Source organism: Falco naumanni, chromosome 1 (genome assembly GCF_017639655.2).
Source record: "Falco naumanni isolate bFalNau1 chromosome 1, bFalNau1.pat, whole genome shotgun sequence".
Classification (NCBI taxonomy): Eukaryota; Metazoa; Chordata; class Aves; order Falconiformes; family Falconidae; genus Falco; species Falco naumanni.
This window is the reverse complement of record NC_054054.1, coordinates 42052043-42064432: the sequence shown is the minus strand read 5'-3', so window position 1 is coordinate 42064432 and position 12390 is coordinate 42052043. Positions and strand designations below refer to the sequence as shown.

General features: G+C 35.2%; 1 protein-coding gene across 2 annotated transcripts in view; it reads right to left on the bottom strand.

Moving 5' to 3' along the window:
- Positions 1 to 12390, bottom strand: part of CTNNA2 (catenin alpha 2) — a 515720-nt gene that overhangs the window by 353102 nt on the left and 150228 nt on the right. For both annotated transcript variants that reach the window (XM_040591247.1, XM_040591257.1), the window contains exon 7: positions 6118 to 6321. In XM_040591247.1, coding sequence (XP_040447181.1) covers positions 6118 to 6321 — 204 coding nt within the window. The remainder of the gene's footprint in view (positions 1 to 6117; positions 6322 to 12390) is intronic.

Below are 12390 nucleotides of genomic sequence, written 5' to 3'. Positions count from 1 at the left end.
CCTCTGTCTCATAACTGTAATTTACTACTCACTGACACCCAGACTGACCTTTCTGCAAGTCAGCATCAGAATTGAAACATACACACCAATTATTACTTTTTTTAAAAATATGAATTCAGATGGAGCTGTTAAATATGGACGCTGACAATATCGTGAGAGTTTATAGATTTTCATTCACTATCATGTTTTTCATTCTCCCATCAAGCACAATAATGTCAGCTGTCCATTAAGAACAATTCTTTTTCATGTACTGCAGCACTATAATTTGCTCTCAGCAATTCAAATTTTTTACTGATATATTTGTGAAGAAAATTGCATGTAGACTTGTGCTTTCTTGTTGCTTCTTCTTATATTTTGCATTTTCAAGACAACAATTTCTTCTCTGTAGGAGACAGAAATTAGAGCCCATAGCATCTCAGCTACAGTGAACAGACATCAGGAATGGGTGATAACTTTAGAGAAAAAAGAGCAAACATGAAGCAACATTACTTCTCTGGTGATATTAGTAAAGCATCAACGAAACAAAAAAAGCCTAGCCTCCAGTGCTCTGGTCCTCACATTTAAACATTAGATCATCAGTCATAATAGAAGGACTTCATGAAGGATGGTTCATTCCACTTGGATATACAGAAATGTTCTCTGTCCCAAACGCCAATTACAATAAAAACAAACCCCAAGCTCTTCTGAAACGTTGGTGGTGGCTAGGAGCAGGAGCATTGGGTGAAAGGAAAAGGTAGGCAAGAGAATGAAGGTTGGCTTAATACTGAGCTCAATGGTTTAAGAAGATAACCTTGTATTTGAACCAGATGGGAAATGCCTTTTCAAATGCAGACCTGAATCAATGTCAAGTGACTCCAGCTTTCCAAATTTCTCTTTGATACACTCACTACCCAGAAATCCAGTCTTTCTCTGCTTGGGACTGAAACTGATGATGTCAGATGGAATTCAAAGCATCCTTGTTTAAGCATATTTTTCTAAAGATATAATTTTCTTCCTTTCTTGTCTTAATCAGACATCAACACAAAACCACCCTGATGATTGCTATAAAAAGTGCTCAGCACTGGTTTATATGAGTTTGACAGTGTAATTCTAATCCAGGAATCTGAGTTTAAGAGCTGGAATTCCCAGGTTTCTAGGATCTTTGCTCCCTAACAGCCTGCAATACAAATCATGAAGCATCCAGTAAAGTAAATCCATTACATAAATTTTTCATTTAGACAAGTGGAAAACAATTGCATTAAGAGCTTTTGTGGAGCTGCATTTAGTTCTTCTCTACAGAAGTCTAGAAATGTAATTTTATTTTTAGATAAATGATTTGATTTACCACATACATAAAAGAACATGAAAAAAAACCTATCAATTTTCTGTAAGAGACTGAAAAAAAAAGTCATATGACCCAGCTGACTGAGAATCCTCCTGCCGTTGCTTCCCAGAAATAAAAGAATTTAAAGTTCAGCTGAGTTCACCATAGAAATAATAGATACCATGCTGGGAAAATATTTTGACAGAGTTACAATAACACAAATAAAAGTAATATGTACTACTAGATATAGAAACAATAATGAAACAGTTTACATTTCATTGCCCTCTTGCAGAGGGCTTATGTACTATGAGACTCCAGTCAATGCAACATACTATACAAATACGTATTTATTCATAGAACTAGTAGAGATCCATGGGGCTAATTTTCCTGTAGCAATAATGATTCAAAAACCTCCTACAACAACTGCTTAAATAACCGCTGAAGTGGGACCAAAACATCTGAATATTAGCGAAGATAGCTTAAAAAAAATATAAAAATGAAATCTTACCTGACACTTAGGAAATGGAACAAACATTTATCTGAGGAGAAGGAAGGAGGAACCAAAACACACAACTCCAACCATGTCTTTTCAGTCCTCCAAACAAATTTCTTTCACTTTTCCTAAAATCTTTACAGCAGAATATAATACAACTGCAAAACCAGCACTGTTTTCACTCATCTTAAGTTGAAATCTGCCCTGCTCAACCAGCACTGTTTTCACTCATCTAAGCTGAAATCTGCCCTGCCCATCTCTTTAAGGAATTCCTTTTCAATATTTTTCTTTGGTTGCCAACATTTTGCATTTTTTTTAAACTCATATGCCTATGCCTCACTTCTCAAAGTTTTGTTTTGCCAGTTCCTCATCAAATTATAAGACGACCTGTGGCATCTATCTAGTCTTCTGAAGTGCAAAACAGCTTTTACTTCATTAAAACTCTGGATAATACATAGAGAGATTTTACCCCTGGCATAGAAGTAACTGTTAGAATATTGTTATCTACTTGTTAGCCTGTGATGGATCTGTAAAAAATGGATGAAAAAATGGGGGAAACAACATTGTCACGTGTGTTAAATTTTCTCTTCTCATGTAGCAGAGCATATTGATCCACTAAACTCTTGTAAAGCACTTAGCAATAAAACAGATCACAGGTGCAGGGAATATACATGGAGATATGAGGGATGTACTTAATCTCCACAGGAGCACCAAAAATAAGACACACAACTCTCTACTAGGGGACTGTCTGTGAAAGAGGTAGGCACAGGGGGATGTTCTGCATGTGGAGGAAGTTTACTTGTACAGCCTAAAAGGTAGAGGTTCCTACATTGTTCAGACAGAAGCTACTTCTTTATCTTGCACACAAAATCTGGGAAAACTCTTTTTTCCCTTTGCTTTGCCTTCAGCATTCGTCACTTGAAATGCTAGAAAGTATGCAGTATTGCATAGTGAACCTTGTATTTCATACAGCTGCCTGTAATCCTTCCTGTTTCCAATTCATGCCTGCAATATCATCCACTGGTGTAAAAGCAAAAGACAGGTGAATCTTCAAGAACATCTCCATTCTGAGTATGCTCTTTTGCACTCAATGTTTTACTTATATGAAAATTTAATATAAGACAGAACCACATAAACCACAACCAATTTATATGGGATTTTGAAGTGTAAATATTCAACAGGTAAAAGGGAATACAGAATCTACTTAACAACCAAAAATAGAAATGTTCTTGTTCACAAACAAAACACCCCTCTGAACCCAAGTCAAAGTAGATAACTTGAAGGAAATAATTTTAAGCTGGAGAAGGATTGACTTAATGCTGACTGTACAGCGCATTGCCAATACTCCGCACTTCATTGCCTGTATCCTTTAAATATGGACACAAAACATGTAATTCATTTTAAGTTCTTTTTATCTCGTGGCAAGCATCAAAAGCAGTATGTGTATTTGATCAACTATCATCTTCCAAAAAATGATTCATCATTTTCTAGATATCATCAAACAGTAAAAAACTCAACATATTAATGTCCTATTAACATCACAAGCTTTAAAGCCAGAGAAGGATTGCAGTGGCTTAAGGCTATATGGGCAGAAGATGTTTAAGGTGTCCATCTTTAGTAAACCATCTCAAAGCTAATATGCTCTGACACTCTAGCCAACTCTTGATCAGACATATATCTGTTCATGTTTGGTGTATGCCTTTCAGTTTTACCCTTTTGAAACCCATCCAAGCTTTTAAAAAAAAAAATTCCCAGTGAAATCTGTTCTCATAATGAATACAGTTATGCTTACCATTACTGTGAACCCAAGAAAATCCATCCCTGAGTTTCAAGCAAATGGTTAAATGCTAAAGCAGATTCTGCCAGGGCAGATAAATGGGTGAAATCCAGTCTCTAGACAGATGCCTAAACAGGTGCTGCCAACAAGCTAGGCTTCTAATCTTCTATCCTGGTTAATGGGGATTTAATTAATATCGTCAGGAGTCTAGAGTTATTTTACTTATCTCACATTAGACTGCACCACAGTCATCAGAATGGTTCTTCAGGTTCCCTTGGCAGTATTGATCTGATCTCCATCAATTGTAACAGCAGCTTAAGTAACTGAGGTTCAAATCATTTGATAAAGGTAGGAGTGTCGCCATTTCTTCTTCCCTAGCGCGTACATGACACAGAAGTGGGGCTAGTAGATACAACTCAAGACCCATGATAGATCCAAATATTTCTGAGTAGCAGATTCAGGAGCCTTTGCTTAAATAAGCACTGGACTATGTAAACCAGTCGTTTAATATGGCACTAGGCATCTATCTTTAAACAACTGAATTGCAACCCCTAGTTTACCTGTCTGTACTTATGTACAGAATCCAAAATCTAGCTGTCTTAATCTATAAACTGAACCTTATGGCTGGTATCTGTTAGGATCGGCTTGACACAGAACATTTAATACAATATTATTCTCAAATTCTATCATGCCAGATGCATATTTCATTTTGTGTAACTGCAGTATACTTTAATTCTTACAATATTTACACAGTAGCTGTAAAAATTGCTTAAATTGATTGCATTCAAATATAAAGCAGGAAAATAATAATATAAAAAAAATAGGAATTTTGCAGCTAGGACTACTTAAAACAGAAAAAGAAAAAAGAAAAAAGGAGGAAGACAAATTCAAAAAACATTATCACCATAACCACAAAAACAGATGCTCACACCATTATGTGTTTGAGTAAAAATGATGAAACTATATTAGCCACCTTCAGTTTGGTCATAAATGCCTACATTTAAAACTCTCCTTCCTCTGTAAATGTAGTCAGAAATAAAAGTAGTATGTTTCTGGTCCAAGGGCAAATTACATCATTACCAAAAACCTGTGTGCTTAAAAAGAGGCACCACAATAAAATAAGAAAATACAATCCATCTTTTTTTTTTTTTTAAAGATCTTTAAAAATTAGACCCAACAGTAATAGTTTTACAAAGCAGCATTCTGTAGGAAGCAATCCAGCAAGTCCTCTTCCACCACAGTCTCATCACCTGTTATTTAATGCTCTCTTTATAATTTCTAACCCATAACACAACAGCACAGACTTTGCTTTCATTCACAGTACAAGAACTTTTCAACTATCACTTCATAAAAACTAAGAAGAAAATAATTCATGCTTTTATATTCTGCAATAGAAACAGCTATTCCTTGAGGTGACTCTATTGTGTATAGAATAACAGCTTAAAAAATATCACAGTTAATTTTGAACTGAACTACCATAAAATGACTAAAGGACTGGAATCTGCACTATTGATACTGCACTGTATCGCTCTACGAACTACGACAGTACCAACGAAAGTTACAACATTAAAGGTTCATCCTTGAACAGCCTCTTCAACGTTATTTTGATGATTCTTGCAAAATAAGATCAAAATCTGCTACCTGGTACACTGGTAGCAATGACAGGAAACAGCAAATACCTGTTTGCAAACATTTCCTTTTTTTTTTTTATAAAAAAAGGTTGTTGATGTTGCTTAGGACTTTTTCACATATCCTTCAGAGTATACAGCGATAGTACTTACATGGTGTAACACATAATGTTAGGCAGAGTGCATTTTCTGGGATAAGTTACTCAAAGGTTATGCACTACAGCTCAGTACACATTGAACAATTTAACACCTCTTGAAACCCTACACTGAGAGCTACATTGAAGATACTACAGATAGATTTCTTTGTGTGAACAGCACTGGTGCTAAACTCACTATTTTCATGGCAACTGAATATTTAATAGCTCCAACAGTAAGTGAAGACCTTCAGTGGCTTAACCCACACAGCAAACGGACCACCTCATGTGAGTTTCTATAGGTAACTTCCTAATAAACAAACACAACGACCACCATCACACAGTGGAAATCCTGTTGAAAATTAACTGTATTCACCTTCATTAAGAAAATAATTCTTTGGCCATTTTCCACTTACATTGCGCTTGCCATTACTTTTCATATAAAAAAATATTTTACCTCAAAGGGACTATTTGTTGGCTATTTATTACATAAGAACAAATTTAAATGCTGAAGCTACGGGGAGCACAGATTTCCTTTGCAGGTAAAAAAACACATTCCGATGAAATTCTGATTGTTCCAAACTTCTTTCAAACGTTTCTGATATATTAAAAAGGTAAATAATTCAAATAGCATTACCATTAAAAAGGTAAATAATTCAAATAGCATTACCTTTACTCGTGGTATAAAAACACATTATAGTTTTTGTTAGTCATAACATCAGCTTCAGAAAGGTTTAATCATCTAATGAAGAAGCAGCCAGTAATAAGAGCGTATAACTTACGTTGTTCATATACTCGCTGAGCAGATCCTGCAGGGCCTGCCGCACGGCATTACACTCTGCTACGATTCGCTCCCGGCGGTCATCACGTGTGCACGATGAGTCTGCCATCAGCGCAGCTCCACTGATGATGCTCTCCAGCCTTTCTTCAAGAGACGGCCTGAAGCGGGCCTCGCTGAAAGTCATTGGGTCTAAAATAATTTTGTTCTAAAAGACAAAATATGAGTGGGAAAGTTGTGAGCACACAGGGGCCTTCGGCATTTTTGAAGTATCTTAATTTAGCAGTTTCATGGGGGTTTTACTCTTTCATATAAATAAATTCCTGAAAGATCAATATTACAAAAATACCTGGTAGCTCTAAAATCCCAATATATAAATATTTTAAATAATTATATATTTATAGTATTTTATTATTCACAAGCTATAGTTATAAAAGACTACTGGTGAGAGCAACACAGCTGATCCAAGTATGTATTTGGGAAGCACATAGCATAAATCAACACTACTGTAGTATGCGTGCAATGTGTGTATATTTCTCTTTACCTCTATATATTATTTATATATATATATATCATCCTGAAGTGAATTAATATTATTCTTTCCTGAATCTTCTGAATATTTCTTGGATTTTCTGGAAATTCCTATGAAAAGTGAAAGTTATTTATGACTTAAAAGAAACTGGAATATTCTGTTAACTAATTCCTCCATTTTGATTATTTTTCTTAATAGACTACACTGCAGAAATGCTACTAGATTACCACAGTAATAAGTGGGAAGAAAAAAAAATAAAAATCAAAGAAATTAACACTGCAAGAAAATCATTATTAGATAACGACACTTAGACAAAAAGGTGAAATAGCTCTGATTCCCATTCTGTACCACAATCTTTTAAAAGCCTTTTTTTTTTTAAAAAAAAGGCTCTTGCAAGCTTTTGTTTGTTTGTTTGTTTGTAGATCAAGAAAAAGGGATGGATTATTTAACTGAAAAGAGAGTATTTAGGGAAGACAGTCTGAAAAAATCTTTAACTTGTCTAATAGCCTACTCTTTAGCAAAATGTCTTTATTCCACTAGAAAAAAAATAATTCAAAAACTGTGTTCTATTAAAGACGCTTTAATTCTATAATTATGATCACTGCTAAACAGTTGTGGACCTGATATATCAAACTTAGTACCAAATATAAAATAGAGCTGAAACACATCAACTCTACCCCATCAGTGTACAATCTTACGTCATATTATGAGTTTTGAGTCACAACTAGATTATACTCTGACCTGCCTTTCTCCTTTTGTAGTTCAAAGTAACAAATGCAAAAGCAATAATTGTCTGCTCCCACTTACAGGCACATCAACAACATGGTGGTAGCAATCATGCAAAGAAGTTTCATAATTGTATATTGTCTAAAAACGCTCTGTAAGCTGCATAATTCTTATTTGAGCTTTAAAAATAAATAATTAAATAGGAATTAAAAAGTTAAAAGCATTAATTTTTCTAATAATCACACTTGTTTACAAAACATATAGGACTTTTATTAATGAAGCATTTTAATTTTCAAAACGTTTTTATAACTTTATGATTAGTCTATTTCTTTTACTGTCCAAGAGCAATCAACAAGCACAAGACTAATGATACTTTTAATTTGAAAAAATACAACACAGTGTATAAAAGTGTAAATCAGGATTTAGGGCCATGATACATAATCACAATCTGCCTTCAATGCTGAAAACTGTATCTGTTTATTACAAATCAGAACCTGCTCAAATGAACTTATTCTAGCTTAAATTCTGACTCCAAGTGAATATGTTTTCTTTAATTCAGTGAGACAAGGTTTTCACAAAAGATCAGCTTATTTCCCAATAAAACTTCCAATTAATTCCACACACAAACCCCATTATACACAGAAAGAGGATCATGCCCTGAAAAATCTATAACAACTGAATACATAGCAGTTAAATAGTAATAAACATTAGGATGTCAGGAAATCTATGAAGATTCACTATTTAATAAAAAGGATAAATATAGGAAATTTAACCAGAAAGCATATTGTTTCAGCTCCAGGAACTGCTGACTTAGAAGAAATAAATGCAGCATTACCCAGAATGTGAGATATCATCTCACATGTATCTTCTGGGGTCTATGCTTCACAGCAGTAAGCAGAGCAGTTTTACAAGCCTCTAAATTAGAAATTACTTCTCTAGGAGTTAGGTCTATGCATATTTATGTAGCTGTGCTTTTCAGTCAAATGATAATACTTGGGATTTTCAGAAATCAACTATATAAATTCATCTCCACAACATCATATTTGATTGAGTAGATGCAATGAGATTGCATCAAATGAACCAGCTTAGCAATTTATGCCATAAGTAAGAAAAAAATATTACAAAAAATAGCTGCAAGTTTCAGATTATTTTCAGCATCTCCTTATACAAATCTGGTTATGCTTTTAAATTACCATGAAATGGTCATGTTCAAAGTCATGTGGTTATCGTGTTGGGTTTTTATTTGTTTTCAAATGACCATAACTATGGTCGTTAACAAAGACAGGAAGTATTCTTGACTAGAGACTAGAGGATTACGAATAGTCAACAGACATTCTGTTTGTAGCAAACCTCCTTCTCAACCCATAAAGGCAGTCAAAGCAATATGCATGCAGCACTATTGCAATTTTCATATTTCAGTTACAACAACATAATCACTCCTTCCAGAAATGCCTCACTGTCCTCCTCTTCCTTAGAGCCATAGGTGTACAGTTCCTCCATCGGTTCCTACCTACACTGCAAATTTCAAACAGCAGATCTTACACCTCTGAGTGAGTCACAAATAACATTTTTCTCCTTGGCCATTTCTGAAGACCCTGCACTCAGTCTTCTATGACACCCAAGGACCTATCAAGAACGAGTTCCTGGAATATCTCCATCCTTTTTGAGCCTTGAGGATGGATAATCTGCAGATCAAATATATCCAATATCTGATCATTGAAACGAGACTCACTATTTCCACAAGCAGCTATGTCGCAGTCTGTTTATAAATTTAGGAAATTCTGTACAAATAATAAAACATGTATCATTGAGGGTGTATAATTAATCTAAGCCAATTTTCTCACTGTAAAACATAGAAAAGGAATACATTTGTGGATTTCTTTTCTAAATAAGAGATCTTCATGACCATCAGACCTTAGTTCATGAAGAATAAATGCCACTGAGTTGCATTCAGTAATTTTTCATCCCACAATTTTTTTTAGTTTAGAAGTAATTTCTAGGCTTAAGAAGTCACTTAAATATTTGTTTGGGATATTCTGTTAATGAGACTTCAGAATGACAGAATAATTTAGGTTGGAACGGACTTCTTGAGGTTATCTGCTTTAAATGCCTCCTTAAAGCAGAGTCAACTTTGACATCAGGCCAGGCTGCTCAAGGCTTCAACCACTCAACATGAGATCTCCATCCTTGGGAGATTTTCCAAATCTCTCTGGACCCTGTTTCATTGTTTGAGTACCTTTATGGTTTGGTTGTGGTTTTTTTTTCCTCCCCAATATCCAAACAGAAATTTCCTTGAATCTGCTTGTGCCAGTTGCCTCTCATCCCAACACCATGAATCTCAAAGTAGACTTTACCTCCATTTTCTCTACACCATCCTACTAGGAATTTGAAGATGCCAACAAGATCCCTCCTCAAACCCGCCTATTCTGCAGTCTGAAAGATTCCCAGCTCTGCCAGCCCCCACTGATCTGTCATCTCCTGCAGGTCCCTCATCATGCAGTCTCTGCTAGATCTGCTCAAGTGTGTTGGTGTTCCTTGCACTTGGGAAGCCCCACATTGGATCTGGAAGGCCTGATAGTTTATTAGGCACCAAACATAGGGGAAAAAAAAAAAACACTCTCCTTGACCTACTGCCTACACTCTTACTAATGCAGCCTCGCAGGTGGCTGACCTGCATGACTGTAAGGGTGCACTACTGACTAAGGTTGAACTTGCTGTTTAACAGAAGCGTTATTTCTTAAGCCTAATGTTGCCTTCACAGGCGCGCGGTGACCTGGTTCAGGAACGGCACGGTGGCCAACCCCAGGCCGCACGGTCCATCAGCTCACAGACACCAATGTGGTGGATGGCAAATGGCACTTATTGATAAGCGGTGCAGCCTTATAGAGCCTGGGTTTACAACGTCACTTCCGTCTGCTTATGTCATAAGCTAAAAGCTATTGGCTATCCGGAGGGGGGCCCTATATTTCCGTACAGCGCGACATCTTCCGGCCGCCAAGCCCTACCTAGCAACACCTAACATCCCCCAAAACGATCAGAACCAACTTCTGGGCCTCTCAATTCATTTTTATAACAAGAAATACTGCTGGGAAAGAAAACTTTAGAGATTCCAAGGAAAGAAACAGTAGTAGTACACTTTCTTTAAATTATAATAAATAACAATGTAGCAACTTTCTGATAGGTGGTTACAAATAAATTATATTTTAGATGTTCATTTTAAACTCTAACAATTTCTCAAATATCTCACAAGGACAACAGGTTTTCAAGCTTTGGGAAAAAGAGAATGGGGATGAGAACCTGCTGCATGACAGCTCTTGACATTCGGTTCCCAGAGTACTATTTTTTGTTTACAAAATGTTTTACTCCTTTCCAAAGAAAGCTTGGTATCAAAATGCATCTTCAAGACTATGTTCTTGACATGTTTAAAGTTCTTACACATATATTAACATAATGTTAACAAGAAAATAACATATTCTCAGAAGGAAGAAAAACTAGTTGTAGAAGAAAAACAAAAAGAAATCTGGCTAAATAAATTCCTTTAAAAGTCTCAAGTTCCCATCACTTCTTAATAGCCAGTTAATGAACGATAAATATAAATGAATTGGAACATTTTACATTTCTAATTAGTTAACTAACATTAGAACCATAAATCAAGGACTGACACCATAATTCAGCCCTTATAATTAAGTGTTTCAAGCCTCTTTACAACTATACACAGATTAGTGTAAACATACATCATTTTTGGCTTCTGTTACTGAAACAAAGCCCAAGAAAATTAATTTAAATATAATTGGAGAGTTATCTGAAAACTGTTAAACTTCTGATAAAACCTTCTATAACTGTATTACAGTTAACTTATTTTCTCTTATACTCTCAATTTTTTAAAATTATAGAAAGGTATGTTTATAAAGTAGATGCAGTGTTTTCATAAAGAATAAAAACTTTCAGAAAACAGACCTCTTCATACTAATTAGTACCATAACCCATCTTTCTCTTGCTCAAACAGGAATAAACTATCAACATTAATATACTATAGGGCACTACTTCTGAAATTTAAAGTATCAGACAAATTATTTGTACTTCAACTAAAAATATGGAAAATAACTATATACCCTACATAAACGCATTGTATTATCAGAGAACATAATCATTGAAACTTGGTGACATTTATCTGCATTAGAATATCTTTTTCAACAATACTAAAAAGCCAGTTTTTTACAGAAATATAAAGGAAAACAAAACCAAAACATTAATTTAATCTTACAAAACAAGTTTACAACTCCAAAAGAACCACGATTACTGTATCATTGTCTGCGTTTTCCAGATTAAGTACGTGCTCCTGTAAAAGCTTACTTACTACGTGCACTGCCTTATATCACTCAGGAAAAATCTGCTCATCTACAGTTTCCATAAGTAGAAAGTCTCAAGCAAATTTCAGCAGCTTCTTCAGAAGGACAACTTTGTTTATTTTTTAAATACATAAGTGATGTCAATTGGGGGGGGGGGGAGGGAGGGGGGGCTGGAGGTGAGGGAAGAAGTTCCAGCTCTGAAGAAGCTGAAAATTATCCAACATAAAATGTATTCAAATTCATTCGTAAGTCAATGAACAGATTCACAAGTTTTGATAGTGCTCAGTATTTTGGCAAGCTTGAAAAACAGCATGTGGAAAACATAGTTTTCTCAAGATACTAAATACCATTAATTCGAAGGTACCACAGAACCTTAGAGCTGGTAACAAAGAGATTCTTAAATTACAGGTCTGTTATCACTCACCATAAAAATTCTAAGAAATACCATTTTTGGAGAAAAAGAACCACAAAAACACCAACAAACTGGTCTTCCAAGTCTTCCTGGTACAGTTGTGTGCATCTGTGTAACAGGGAAGGTCAGATTCCTCCCTTCTTACAGATTCTTTCTAGAATTCCCCACCCAATTACCTCCCATACAACCTCTGACAAAAAAAAATAAGGAACTAATACTTCCTTGTACTTCCTTAATTTTTAAATTGTGTAAAAGGAT